A 15,799-nucleotide genomic window follows, 5' to 3' on the forward strand; every position below is an offset into this window, starting at 1 on the left:
GAGAAACATCAATGATGAGAGAGTCGTTGATTGGCTGCCTCTTGCACGCCCCACACTGGGGATTGAGCCTGCAACCAAAGCATGTGCCCTGACTGGAATCGAACCAGGATCTCCTGGACCATAGGTTGATGCTCAATCACTGAGCCATGTCCAACCCGGCAACATTTTTTTTTTTTTAAAATCCTCACCAAAGGATGTATTTTTTGTTGATTTTCAGAGAGAGTGGAAGGGAGAGAGAAACATCAATGTGAAAAAGACACATTGATTGGTTGCATGTGTCCTGACCATGGATCCTGCAACCGATATACATGCCTTTGGCCAGAATCGAACCTGAGTCCCTTCAGTCCACAGGCTGAAGCTCTAATCACTGATCCAAACCAGTTGGAAAATCCTACTTATTTGTTAATGTTTGTCTCAGATCTTACCTGTTCCAGATTCAGTGACACTTTTTCTTATATCAAGATTTATTACTCTCAGTAGGGTTCATGAATGGGTTTCATGAGGTTCTTGAATCATTTAAAATGTTGTTGGCATTCTTATAGAGAATCCATAGCTTTTCTCAGATTTTTAACAGTATGAATGAACTAAAACAGTCAAGAACTAGTGTCTTAAAGATTCAATTTAGCACATTTGAAGTCTCTTTCATTGCTAGTTTCAAGTTTATTCTTCTCAACTAGGTCATAAGTGATTTATTTCTATGTCTTTCTGTCCCCCGCAACAAAAACTTTCTTACAACTAGTAGCAAATTAGTATGCAATAGCTGATTGATCTTTGGGCTACTTTTCATTGAATAATGTCACTACCTTATATATTTGTCTTAAATAATCATATTTAACCTGTATCCCACTGCAAATAATATGGTCACTGGAACTACATCATACTTTGTAGTAGTGAGACAACTCCCAATATTAGGAAAGTTTTGGCCTTGGAACATTCTTTGTCAACACAATGTTAGTAGAGGAAGCCACACACATCCATCACTAATTTAAAAAGGCATGAACTACTTTCACAGGCTGCTAAAGGTGATCCATCGTGCTCTTCCCGGGCCCTTTGTTGAGCATCCCACTGGTCGTGCAGAGGCTGACAGAATAATGCGCCGTGACCCCCACAGGGCTCCTGAAGATGCCTGCTGGGACTGGCTATTCAGGTGGGACCACGGGAGCACATGGCTGAGCTGTAACATGCTGAAACTTGCTCCCCGGACTCCCTCATCCTTCTAACTGCTGGACACACTAGAAAAACCAAGGCGCCAGGGCTGGGCCAGGGTGATTCTAACAGCATCAACCTCTTGTCTATTCTAAGTCACCGGTAATAAAAGCACATGAAGAATCTTACTTCTAAGCAGTAAATGCAACCACCACTGTGGCTTCCTCAGGGTCTGGCGAGAGCCAAGTGGGACCACGCCTGTCACTGCCAGCAGGCCTCTGTGTGTTTACCCAGTCACACCGGCCGACCTCTCTCACTGCAGTGACCAGGCAGAGCAGTACAGGAGTCTCATGACAAACACCAGACCAGTACCTGACCTTGAGTATTGAAGAGTTAACACATTTGATTGAGTTTCCCTGCCCCCTTTACATCTAAAAATTATAGGTTTTTTTTAAAAAAGCAACCACACTATCTCAATTATTTTGATTCCTCTTTTCTAAGTCAGAAGATGTGCTGAAGATCAGAACACAGAGAGTGAGCCCTCAGGCACTGACCCTGAGCCTCAAACAAGAAGATCACCTGGTGCCAGCACTAAACGAGCCACGAACAGAGTTCAGCCTTCAGATCCGCACCTACTCACACTCCCAGTCCTCAGAGAAACTAGTGTGGCTACCGGACGGCCACGGGGGAGACGCAGTATTCCTGGGCCAACCGTGCCTCCTTCCTCACGGACATCATGAACGATTTACTCAAAAAAGGAAATGAACTTCAGCCGTCAAATGTGGACTAGCCTAAGTTAAAGGTGACATTTACACACACTACTTTCCCCTCATTGCCTCTTTGCAGGTTTCCTGGTTAACTCACACGGCTTGTGTGTAATAAAAGCTCTTAGACTTAAGCAGTAAGCAGTTTTTAGATCCATAGGGTTTGCCGCGGTACAACTAAGCATATTCACTTCCTTTCTGTAGGATGACTTAACTCTGACTTAACTTTTTTTACATGGTTTACAAACTGTAAGCTACCAAAATTGTGCTTTTAAACCTCATTCCTGGCAACCCCCCCTCTCCATTTGTCATGAGGGGACACGGAAATAACAGCACCTCATAAATAAACTTCGAAACCAAAGAACAAGCCACCTGTTTCCTTTTAAAAAGTTAAGCAGCTCCTGAGTCCCCCACAACAGCCTCCAGAGTGAAAGGCCGTCTGCTGAGTGGCCCTGATGCTGAAGGTGACATTTGGCGCCCACATCACAGCTTTGAAAGAACACTTAAAAGAAAGCACACACCGGCCCAGCTGGGCAGCGGCTCCATTTGGACGGAAGGCGGCAGGCCTGGCTCCTCTGGACCCCACCCTTGGGAGCCTTGCCAAACCCATGGGTGGGAAAAGCCTTTGGGAAGTCCACACGATACCCTGATTTTAGTCCATTAAGAAATCACTTGTGGTTAGTTTAATAAATGAACATTAAAAATCTTTCCTGAAATTTCTTTCAAATGTATTTACACTTTAGACAGTTAAGAAGGGAGAATACAGCTTCTCGACACTAAACATTAAAGGTTTTATTGGCCATATTAATCTTCCTCACAAAAGTTTTAAGTTATCTAAAGGTCCTCAAAATATCAACCAAAGACTAACTACACAGAGGGTGGGGAGCAGCTCCCTGGCGTAGCTGGGCCCAGGAGCTCAGGCGTCCTTCTGCTCCTGTAGGACTCGGTGCAGCTCGTCTGCGTCCTCGGCAGTTTTCACCCGAATCAGCATGGTCACTGGGGCGCTGGTGTTCTTCTCGTCCACCGGGGGGTTGGGGACACACACAATCAGCACGTTGTTCTTCCCTGTGCGGGTACACGGCATATTGGGTGGAATCAGGACATTCAGCAATATGTTGCCTAGGCTGGTGTCTGCCCGCACTAGCAGCTGTGTCTTATGATTCGCTGTAGGCTTCAGATGCAGAGTGCCGATACCCTTCTCTTTAAATTCACTGTCTTTCTTGTAGAAAAGTTTACACTTTTTGGAGTAAAAGGCATCCTCTTCCTTCACTTCGGTGACTACCACTCGGGGCGGCTCCTCATTTTCTTCATCTCCACCTTCTTTGCAGCCAGCACTGCCGCCGCCTGCTGGGCTCTCCAGCGGTGCAGTGGAGAATGGTGAAGATACTGGTTTACTCTGGGTAGTATCTTTGCCAAATAAACTGGAGTTTCCAGAAGGAAATGAAAACCCAGCCAGGGGGCTAGAGTTTAAGGAGCCCAAAACAGAACCATCAACTTTCTTGCCGAAATTAAACGAGGCACTTGTCGCTCCTAGTGATGGGTCCCCCTTTTTTTCAGGCATAGCCTGTGTCTCCTTTTCAGAGGTACCCTCAGTTTTGTACCCGTGAAACAAAAATGTTGACTCTTGCTGTAACTTTGTTGAACCAAATAGGGTGGGAGACGGTGAGTTGAGGGACATTTTGCCAGATTCCCTTTCCGGGTCACTGCTGCCACTGTCGTCGAGCCGCTGCTGCTGGTCAATGCCTGCTAGGTACTTCTCGTAGTCTTTAAAGACAGGTGTCAGGTCGCACAGTAGGTTTGCATTCACGTGCTTCACAATCCAGTCCCGCACACAACAGTTCAAGGCCGCCAGCTGCCTGTGGTACGCGTTCCCGTGATGGGCGGGGCTTGAGGCAATACCAGAGGAAGAAGGCTTCTGACTGTCACCATTTGTTTTGGGGTTTGAAATCTTATCACCAACAAAGGAGGAGGGGCCATTTACAGCAAAAGATCCAAAGGTCACCTTGGTCTTGGTCGTGGCACTCGCACTGGAGAAAGATGAGGCACCAGCCGTGATGCTGCCATTTGACAGTCCTTCCAAAGGCTTCCCTCCTACACAAGTCCCGAATCCAGAAAACCCTCCTCCTCCTCCAGAAGCAGCAACCAGCCCTTTGAAGCCTTTAAAGGCCCCTCCACCGTCAGATTCACATCCAGCATTTCTACGCTTGGCTTTCTTTATGGCTCTGTTCTTCAAGACTTCCTCACTGGCCTCTGAGAATGTTCCCACCTCTTCTGCTTCGTCTTCCTGATCCCAATTCCTGTCTGTCAAATCCTTCTCGGCAATTCTTTTGGCCATTTTTCCGAAGCTCCTGCGCGGCTGCTGCGGCGCTCGCTGGGCCGACGTCCCGGCTGCGAGCAGGTGCGGGGTGGCGGCCGTTGGTGGCCGGGTGAGCGCCCCTGGCCCTTCCGGGGCGCAGAGGTTCTCGAAGGACTCGGTGATCGGCAGGCCCTGAGTCTCAAACACCATGTCCCCGGGCGCCTCGTCTCCCCGCGCTCGGCAGTGAGCGGACAGCCGTCCCCTCAGCCGGTCGCGCCCAGGGCCGCCATCTTGTGCCTCCGGTCGGCCCCTCGGAGCCCGTTGGAAAGGAGTGAGGACGGAGGCGCCCGCGCGCAGGGCCTGCGCAGGCGCACTTCCTAACACTTTCTTAAGGAACTCCACAGACATATTCCACATATTCCAGTATAATTACATGGTCTCAGTTTTTAAATCAGACATCATATTCACAAAATAATTTAAGAAACATAACAAATCTATAGAAAAGAACATTTTACGTATTTTAAATAAATATAGAAATTTTGCATAAAGTATGTTTGAAGATTCATATTAAGAGATTAATCAGAATGAGAGCAAGCAATCAGGTATGGTTTCGTAGAGGTAAATTAAGTGAATATTTCACCTAAATTTTGAGGAGTATATAAGACAGAAGGTATGAGGCAGAAAGAACTTCATATGCAAAGACTGAAACAAACACATTGTGTTTAGAGAAAAATGAAAAAAGTAAGGTAAGTTGTGGGATAAGTTTAAAACAGTTAAAAACATATGATTAGTAAATTTGGTGCCTGGGATACAATTAGAGAAGATCTTGAATCAGAAGTTTAAATTTTACATATTGATATGCAGTAGGGTACACTGTAAAGATAAGGGAAAGCAATCCAAATAAATGTTGTTTGTCATTAACACATACATATAAAAAAGTAATTAAAAAATAGGCAATCACTAGCCAAAGCAAAGCTAGTATATCACAATTAATATCAGAATAAATAAACTTAAAGACAAAGGCATTATTGTGCACCTGAACAGTTATTGAATAGTGAGAAGTAATCAATGAATCATGCATGCACCTAAGAAAAATAACGTTAAAATCCACTATATAGAGAAAATCTTCAACATATCTTTATTAATTATTGATAAGTTAAACAGACAAAAATATAATCTGGGAAACATAAGTAATGAATTTATGGACACACGTATAGACTTATGCCACCAACAATTTTTGGATTTACTTTTCTTCAAGTACCCAAGGGATATTAACAAAAAGTGATCATGTTCTAAGGTATTAAGAGAACTTTGACAAAAGTCAGAGAATGGGCATCAAGTATATTAAATCTTTGACCAGAAGACAATTAAGTTAGCAATTTGTGAAAAAATATATATGGTTTACAGCATTCCTGCCATCTGCTAGAGAACTCATGAGGTAAAGAAAAAAATCATAATGAAAAATAAAAACTTGGAAGTTAGTGCTAATAAAAATATCATTTATAAAAACCTGTGAAATACACCAAAATTTGTTCTGAGAAGTTCTTATAGCTTTAAATATATTGGAAAAAGTAAGCACATTCAATTAATGTGCTAAAAGTTCATCTTAATAAGTCAGAAAAAGAGCAACACAGTGTAAATCCAATAAAGTAGACAGAAAAGGGACAACAAAAATATGAGCAGATATACAGTAGAGATTCACTGCAACTTTGTGATTTAAGAATGACATGATAAAAAATTTTTATAAAAATATAGAAGGATATAAATCAGGAAAATCAACTAAGAGGCCACTGCAAAAATTCAGACATAAAATACTGATTGCCCTGACTTCTCTCTTATCCTCTAGCTCCCACTATCATCCACCTGAATATCATTTATTTACCATAACTTAGCACAACATCACTGATTTATGAAGTCATCCCTGGCATCTTCCCCAAAATTAGCCCACTGCCTCTGTACTATCATTATTTCTTATGCACACTATAACTATTATTTATTTATCTTTCTTCTCTACTACACATGGATTCATTCAGAACAACGGCTGTGATTTTATATTTCTAAAATTTGGAAGAGTACCTGATAGACTGGCATTCAGTAATGTTTTTTGAATAAAAATAAACAAACAAACAAAGAAATAAAAATGAATAATATAAAGAGATTTCTGGATTATTGCAATAACATTAATTTTTTATTTTTTTACTTGTTTTATTTCTTAAAAAATATGTTTTTATTGATTTTAGAGAGAGGAAGGGAGAGGGAGAGATAGAAACATCAATGATAAGAGAGAGCTATTGATCAGCTGCCTCCTGCATTCCCCTTGCTGGAGATCCAACCCAAAATCTAGGCATGTGCCCTGTCTGGGAATTGAACCTCTATCTCCTGGATGATAGGTAGATGCTCAACTGCTGAGCCATGCCAGCCAGGCAACATTTATTGAGTATTGAGAATATGCAAGGTATTATGAAAAGTGCCTTCCATGCATTATCTAATTTTATCTTCATAGAAATCCTGAAGTAGATACCATTTTTATTATTCCTGTACAAATGAGGTAATTGAAAAAAATAGGCATTATAAAACTTTTTTAAGGTTACATAGATAAATAAGTAAGAGATCTGGTGCTCAGATTAAATTTTTCTTATGATAAATTGCATGTTCTAAATCACTATGTTATACTGTATCCTGCTCTTTTGCTACAAATCATTGATTTATCCAATATTTATTGAGTACCTTGAGTATGTTCTATCTGTGCATGTGCATGTGTATGTTGTGTTTATATGTATGTTTCAGGGAGCAGTTTTTGAAAATATGGGCAATATAACATTGGATCTCACCTTTAAGGTGTTTGCAATCTAGCAAGGGAGACAGATTCATATCAGTTAACTATATTATGGAATAGTAAGTTCTTTCAATGGAATCGACTAAGTATTATAGAATTAATATTTTACATGTGTATAGGGTTCTATACTTCAAAAGATTTTCACGCATATTTTTTCAAAGTGAGCATGCAAAGAACAAGATCCTAATATCTTTGAAGAAATAATTGCCAGGAATTTGTGTTGGAGCAACAACAGGAGACAATGCAAAGATTTAGAATTACTCCAAAAGAACAAAGATGAGTTCAGCTTCCTCCATGATAAAAATAAATCTAAATTCATTCATTGTTCTTCCTAGATCTTATTTTCCAATCCTTAAACTATTTAATTTTTTCTTCTTATGTCTTAAGTCACTTCAAAAGTTTCTAAATTCTTCCTGATTTATAGAAGTCAGAATTAATATTAGATTACACTCAAGTTGATTTAATGATTTCCAGTGAATAAAATTATAACATCTACTATGTATTGAGTGCTTACTAGTTACCAGGTATTGTAGAAAATGTTCTTTACACACATTCTTTAGTTTAGTTCTCATATAATCAATATAGTCTCTACTCTATAGATGACAAAACTCTTATAGAGATTAAATATCTCCCCCAATGTTACAGAGAAAAAATATGTGATTAATCCAGGATTTATACCCATTATGGCTAGCATGATTTTGAAAAAAATTATCTTTATTGTTGAAAGTATTAGAGGTGTCCTATAAGGATTCTCTGGGACAACTTTAAGCGTACTAACATCCATGTTATGGGGGTGCCAGAAGGAGAAGAAAGAGAGCAAGGAATTGAAAGCCTATTTAAAAATATAATGACAGAAAACTTCCCTTACTTAGGGAAAGAAAAAGACTTACAACTCCAGGAAGCACAGAGTCCCAAACAAGAGGAGCCCAAAGAGGCCCACACCCACACATCAAAATTCAAATGCCAAAGGTTAAAGACAAAAAGAGAATCTTAAAAGCAGCAAATGAAAAACAATTAGTTACCTACAAGGGAGCACACAGACTGTCAGCTGATTTCTCAACAGAAATTGCAGGCCAGGAGGAAGTGACAAGAAATATTCAAAGTGATGAAAAAGAAGGACCTACAACCAAGATTACTCTACCCAGCAAAGCTATCATTTAGAATTGAAGGTCAGATAAAGAACATCCTAGGTAATAAAAGCTAAAGTTGTTCATCACCACCAAACCAGTATTACATGAAATGTTGAAGGGTCTTCTTTAAGAAGAAGACAATGAACAAAAGACTCTAACAAACAAAATTGACCCAGAGACATTGAAGCATGCAATAGACTGTCTTATTGCAGAGGGAAGGGGGGTGGGTGGTAAGAAAAGATTAATCAAAAAACTTATATGCATATATGCATAATCCATGGACACAGACAATAATGGGAGAAAGCCTCGGGAGGGGCAGAAATGGATTGGAGGGGGTGAAGGAGAGAAAATGGGACCCATGCTTGTATTTTAAAATAAACTATAGTGCAATGTTTTGTGTTTTGATTTTTGATATGCACTATCCACTGAATTGATTTAAAATAATTTTTGTTTGTAAAGAGCTTCTAACTATACTAATCCTTACCTAATTTCAATATATTGGTTTATAAACACATTCTTTTTTTTTTTTTAAATATATCTTTATTGATTTCAAAGAGAGGAAAGGAGAGAGAGAGAGAGAGAGAGAGAGAGAGAAACATCAATGATGAGAGAGTCATTGATCGGCTGCCTTATGCATGGCCCCCTATTGGGGATCAAGCCCCCAACCTGGACATGTGCCCTGACCAGGAATCAAACCTCGATGACCCGGATCCTAGGTTGTCGCTCAACCGCTGAGCCATGCCCAGCTGGGCTATAAACACTTTCTAATACTATTTACTTATCTTTGTTTTTTAGAGTTATCCACTTAATTTTTCATCCTACTCTCAAGGATGCTTGTTTCTTGATATCCAGAATAGTGATGAAAGTGCCAAATAATAGTGTCCAAGATTGAATGTGATGAACATTATTTATGCAACAAGTATAATGACACTCCATGTCCTTTTCTACTCTTCCAATCTTCCAATGATTGAGTCCTAGAAAGCATCAAGCACCAATCATATGAGAATAAAATTTTATAGAAATATTTAATAAAGATAAAAGTAGTAAATGATAAACCTATAAGATGAAGAACAGTAATAGAAGTAACAGTGGGACAGAGACTAGATGATGTTTATTTTCTTTCTCCTATCCCTCTTTGTTGAACATATCACAAAAGGGGGTTCAGAAACTTCAGTAACAGAGCATAAAACTCAAAGTTCTGGAATTACTGAGGGCTGTTGGGCTGAGCCATTGACTTTTGAGGCACCTTAGACCATGGAGAGCTAGATGGACCAGCTAAGTCCCTGTGGAGAGAAAGCAGGGTGTGAGACTTATGGTTTGTTCTAAGTTTGGCAAAGGAAAGTAAAAAGGTCTCTCACTTTCTTTTGTAGAACACCAAAAAATATATTTGTTTGGTTGTTCATTCTTTCAATGTGTACCAATACTTATTAAATATATAGTATATAGAAGTCATTTTTGTAGAGTACTAAAGGGAGAAAGGTGATAATCTTGGAACAAAATTTAAGAATTTATGCAACCAAATTGCAGTTGATGCAAAAAAGGTTTTGTTTTGTTTGGTTTGGTGAATTCTATAAAAGTCTAACAATGATTTTTACCTCATTCACATTTGATGATGGTAACAATAAATAGAAACATCGCTTCATTTAAATTATATCCATTTGTTAAGTTTGACATGTTTTCCTTCACCTTGGTATAGTCTCTTCTATAATCTGAATACAAGTTATATCTAGAGATACAAGAATTCGCTATTTTCCAGAATGGTTGGCTAATGCACAAGGTGAATTAAAACCTTAGAAAACACCAAACTGAATTATACTTACAGTGACCATATTTGTGTGTGTGTGTTTGTGTGTGTATAGAAAACCAGGACACTTGGAATAAAAATATGTCTGTGATACTGTGGTAGACTACCTTAGAACTACAGGATATTTCAATGGTTTACAGAGATAGAAGCCTGGACTATTTAGAGGGCATAGTTTAGGAAAGATTGAGATATTTTTTCACCCATAATGATGCACATGCATGATTTGTCTCAAGTGTATCCTGCATAGCACATATAATTAGTCACATCTCCAGGGGAGAATAGTGGAGTGGTTTTCATTTACTTTAGCTATTGACTAAATGCTAAGGCTGGATGATGACTTCTTGATATCAAATATGTGATTTTAAAATCATAAATTATGGAACTTTACAATTGTTGTAGAAGATTTAAAAAGTTTATGTTACTTGCACAGAAATACATAAGTAGGTAGTGCTAAACATAAGATTAATAGCTATTATTTACCTCATATACTATGAAAATATTGTTTCAGTGCATAATCTTCCCAACCTCTGTACTTATATTTACTGCATAGTAGTATTAGTTTAGACCCTGCACACAATAGAAAATCAAATTATATTTTTGGTTAGAACTTCAAAAGTCAGAATTTCTACAAATTTAGCTATTAACAGAATTCACTAAGAATTTTTTAAATTGTCCACTTACTGTGTGCCTTTGATAATAATTTTTTATGTATGTTGATTGCTCATATGTTCCGTATTTGTAATTTATTTTTCACCCTGCATATGTTGGGACTATATCCAGAGAATCATAAAACATTTTATGTATATGACAAACAATAGTAATTTTACTGCTCCTAGTGGGTGTCTTATATTTTCATGTTTGATATTTTTTAACTTTAACAATCTTAGAGCATTAAACAAATAATATTATTCTTAATTCCCATAAAAAATGACAAGGAACATACATTAAGAAACCTCAATAATAAGCTTTATTATTCAGAGGCATTAGTAATTCAAGAAAAAAAATGTGGAGGAAAATTTCCAGATATTCAAATTACCTACAATGTGCTTGGTGATGTGGGAAAACTTCCGTCCTCCTCTCACACTTGCTTCTGCCTCTAAACTGTGACTTATGCTGGATTCAAGAAGAGAACTATGAGCTGTAGCTTGTAACTTACATATAGCTGTAAATACCAATACTTTTTCTGAGACTTCTTATACACAAAGAGGTAGGACAAAGCAAAGTGTTTGAAAAGTTTAAACAGAAGTTTATTGTTTTAATGTCATCAAATAATCAGTTTTAATTTACCTTTATGCTTGTATACATATTATGTAGACCACTGCTTTGATTCATTCATAAAAACAAGAATGGAATAATTTCTTAGTAAGCATTGCTCCAGCCCTGGAAAACACCAATGGGCACACAGAACTGTGTGGCACTTTATGATTCCTCAGTGAAAATGTGCTATCTATTAATCATCACCATCTTTCCCCCCCGCCCCATATGATCACCATCTTTTTTCCCCCCTAAATTATCACCATCTTTTTTCCCCCCTAAATCATCACCATCTTTTTGAAAGCTCTGGAGAGGTTTCAGTTGCCTAATGATGGCCTATTTTCTAACTCCATCTTTCTGCTTTTTTGTTACATGTATTTTATTTTTGTGAAACTGATAAGGGAAGGGCATGTAATAGAAAATAGTTTTTTACAGACCTTGGGAAACTGGAGGACTGGTTGCAAGAAGAAAAACAGGGCTGTAAAGATAAGGTGACCTTGAATCCCGGATGAGTCCATTACTCAGAAAAGAAGATACATTTTAAGTGCAGATCAAGGGCAGAATCTATCTGAAGGGAGACAGCATTCCAGAGTTAATCTTCGCAGCATTCTGGGGCTAATCTTTGCAAGGACAAGGATAGAAGCAGACCCTGGAACTCACTAGTTTTAGATTTTTTCCAACCCTCTAACCATATATAAAGGCTGACTTGAAATGACATTTCAGAGCAGTCTTTTCAGGGTGTTACACCTGTCACTCTTTCAGATTGCCGACTATCTGATTAATAAATGTACCACAAAGATTCAACCTCATCTCTACTCATTTGACTCTAGTAGCAGTGGGCAGCAGGTCCCTTTCGTGTCTGGTTTCAAAACCAAAACATGCATACTACTATTAAAAATTAGTACATGAAACTGCATTATATGTAGGTTTATTTGTAGCCTTCACAGAGTATATCCTCTGAGTCAAAAGTATAAAATTGCCATGTGCGTTTTTATTTTTAATAGAAAACTGAAATTGAAAAGTGATTTTTAAAAAAAATTAGCAAGTCTATAATCATAGGGAGGGAGTTTTCTCTGGCAAAACATATGACAAACACACAAAAACAATTAAGATTACAGAGAAAGTGAATAACACAGGTAAGATAGATATAAATATATTACTTTGAACACATCAGAAAACACACATCCTTTTCAAGTAACCAAGGAACATATATAAAGATTAATCATCTTCAAAGCCAAATAAAATACTAGAAATTAAACAAAAAAGAAGATAAATAAAATGGTAGAAAATTAAAAACAAACAAACCACACTCTGCTATAAAACTCTAGATTAAAAAAGCAGAAAAAATTTAAATGCAGACTATTTAGAAATGAATTATAGCTGGAACATTATATATCATAATTTGTCTAATGCAGTAAAAATAACATTCAGAGAAATTTTTAAAGCTTTAGATTAATGTATCAGAAGATAAGGAATAAAAATATACAAACTAAGCATTCAAATAAACTATTTTTAAAATAATCACATAATTACAAAATAAACCTCCAAAAGTAGAAAAATATACTACTGAAGAAAAAAGCATGAGTTAATAAAAAAGAAAACAAAATTAAGTTTAATCAATAGCATCAAAATCTAGTTTTTGATGAAAAAATAATTTAGCTATTGTTAAGTCTGATCAAGAACAAAAAAGATAAAACCACAAATAATCAGCATTAAGAATAAAAAAGTGACCAAAGTTTAAAAATTATGTTATTACATAATATGATGCAAATATTTATATCAATATATTTAAAACTAAGTAAGCATATGGATATAGTAATGGAGATATGGGTTCATACATAAAGGTGTAAAAATGGGAGGCTATATAGCAAAATGTTAACAATGATTACCTACAAGGAGGGAAATGGGAGTTGGATAGGATGAAAAGGAATTTATGTACTTCTGTAGCATTGGAAAAATAATACATGAACATGTATTCATTTATTGCTTATATACAATGATTTCATTAGAATATTAAACAATTTATATTTTGTTGCTTAAGAGAGAACAATTGTCAAATGCTGTTAGTACATAGATCATTTAAGCAAAACAAAAGAAACTGCTCCCACTACAAAGCAAAACAAACAAAATGACTCCTGGTTTCCAGTCCAGAATATTAGATGTTTAGAAGCTGTCACATTCCCAGAAGAAGAAAAAAATCTAAAGAAACTGAAAATCAACAACTCTTCTTAGATCCATCACAGAATTGATGTCACAAGGCAAGTCACTGTCCCCCAAATTGGAGTGACACGCCAATATAGAGAATCACAATATAATGGAGTAAAACCTAACAAGCAGAAACAGCCACAAGGACCAGTACCAATGTAGGAAAGCCTAAGTTGTAATTGAAAAATTGATAGCGACTCAGTGTGGACAAGATGAATGTTAAAATCTCCAAGGAGCTTACACTTACTTTTACTTCCAGGAGCCTTGCCAAATTCTCAGTGATCATCAGAAAAAACATGTCCTGCTTCCTTCAAAAAAAATGTACCCGTTGTGAAATACACCAGGAGTATTTTGTTCTTAACAAAGTGTGCCCTCAAGGGAAACTATTTTATAAGCTCCTCACTTACTGGCCTTTTAACAAAGCCTATCAAATCTGAACTAACTAGTGTGGTGAAGGCCTGGGGTGGAGCAGGAGCCAGGTGGAGGAGGACAAAGGGGGTAAATGAGGGACATTTGTAATACTCTCAACAATAAAAATATATATATTTTTTAAAGAAAATACATAACTTTAACCCATTCTAACTTTTAGTATGGGGGAAGGGAAATACCCAACTCTAGCCCTCTTTAGCTTTCCAGGCTCACTTAAGTAGGGGTAGAGATTAAGAAGCACTTGTGAAGGTCACAGCTTAGGGGTAACAGTTCACTGAAAGATTGATACCTATACCTACTCATAGGATAATAAAATGCTTCTTTTCTCCTTCCCATATATTACCACCACATTAATAAAGCTCTTGTAAATTAACAAAAGGACACATTTGAACACATTATTTAAAACTAAATCTTTAGGGAAAAAATGACAATAGAAAAAACTAAAAGGACATCAGAAGATGTTTCAGCTTCTGACACCGGCAGCTACAGCAGACTTTAAACAGAGACTAACTACTAGTCCGTTAAACATAATACTTCATACTAAAGGGTTAACAAAAAATTAAAAAGTGTATTAAGAGATAAAAAACAGTTTGAAGAGATATAGGAAACATCAGAACCATATACAAATACAGCAGAGATGTTGGAATTATCAGACTAGGGATATGAAACAACCATGATTGATTTACTAGGGAGTCTAATTTAAAAATGGACAAAATTCAAGAACAGATAGTTTAAAGTAAGCAGAGAGATAGATACTCTAAGAAATAATCTAAAAGAAAGGCTAGAAATCAACATTCCAACACCCTCTCCTCTGACAGCTGTCAGTCTGTTCTATGTATCTATGTTTCTGTTCTTACTTGTTAAACTTTTGTTCATTGGGTTCCACATATAAGGGAGATCCCATGGTATTTGTATTTCTCTGCCTGGCATATTTAGGTTAATACACTGCAGTGATATCCATACTGTTGCAAAAGGTAAGATTTTCTTCTTTTTTATGACCGAGTAGTATTCCATTCTGTAAATGTGCCACAACTTTGTTATCCATTCATCAACTGATGGGCACTTGGGCTGCTTCCAGGTCTTAGCTATTTCAAATAATGCAACAGTGAACATAGGGGTGCATATATTCTTTCAAATTAGTGTTTCAGGTTTCTTTGCATATATTCCCAGAAGTGGAATCACTGGGTCAAATAGCAGTTACTTTTTCAATTTTTTGAGGAAATTCCATAAGGTTTTCTACAGTCGCTGCACCAGTCTACATTCCCTCCAACAGTTTACTGGGGTTCCCTTTTCTCCACACACATGCCAGCACTTGTATTTTGTTGATTTACTGATGGTAGCCATTCTGGCAGGTGTGAGGTGATATCTGACAGTGGTTTTAATTTGCATTTCTTTGATAATTTGCATTTCTCTGATGATTAACCATCTTTTCATATGTCTATTGGCCATCTGTATGCCTTTTTGGAGAAGTGTCTATTCATATCTTTTGCCATTTTTAATTGGATATTTTTGTTATCTTGGTGTTGAGTTGTGTAAGTTCTTTATATGTATTGGCTATTAACCCCCTTTCAGGTAGGTAAATAGAAAATATGTTCTCTCATTCAGTGGGATGCCTTTTATTTTGTTGATGGACTCTTGCTATGCAAAAGCTTTTTAGTTGGATATAGTCCCACTTGTTATTTTACCTTTGTTTCCTTGCCTGAAGAGATATACCTGCAAAAATATTGCTATGAGTAGTGCCTGAGATTTTACTGCATTTGTTATCTTCTAGAATTTTTATGGTTTCACAACCTACATTTGAGTCTCTAATCCATTTTCAGTTTGTTCTTGTTTATAGTGTAATAAGGTGGTCTAGTTAGATTGCTTTGCATGTATCTGTCCAATTTTCCCATCACCATTTTTTAAAATTTACCTTTATTGTTGAAGGTATTACAG

The 15,799-nt window shown here is 37.3% G+C and overlaps 1 protein-coding gene across 1 annotated transcript; it reads right to left on the reverse strand.

Annotated features, from left to right (window-relative positions):
- Window positions 1-2,826: 2,826 nt before the first annotated feature.
- LOC107531639 (nuclear pore complex protein Nup50-like) lies at window positions 2,827-4,416 on the reverse strand. The gene is made up of 2 exons (XM_087829404.1): window positions 4,343-4,416; window positions 2,827-4,258 (listed from the first exon to the last, which is right to left on the reverse strand). Exons 1-2 carry the CDS (start codon window positions 4,414-4,416, stop codon window positions 2,827-2,829), a joined length of 1,506 nt encoding a protein of 501 aa, XP_087685530.1.
- Window positions 4,417-15,799: the final 11,383 nt, after the last annotated feature.

The sequence above is a fragment of the Miniopterus natalensis genome, chromosome X (genome assembly GCF_054644295.1).
Source record: "Miniopterus natalensis isolate mMinNat1 chromosome X, mMinNat1.hap1, whole genome shotgun sequence".
NCBI lineage: Eukaryota > Metazoa > Chordata > Mammalia > Chiroptera > Miniopteridae > Miniopterus > Miniopterus natalensis.

Coding starts and splice junctions, on each gene's coding strand:
- LOC107531639 (XM_087829404.1), bottom strand. CDS start 4,416: ATGGTGTTTGAGACTCAGGGCCTGCCGATCACCGAGTCCTTCGAGAAC. Junction 4,259..4,342: donor GCCCCGGAAGGGCCAGGGGC/GCTCACCCGGCC, acceptor GCAGCCGCGCAG/GAGCTTCGGAAAAATGGCCA.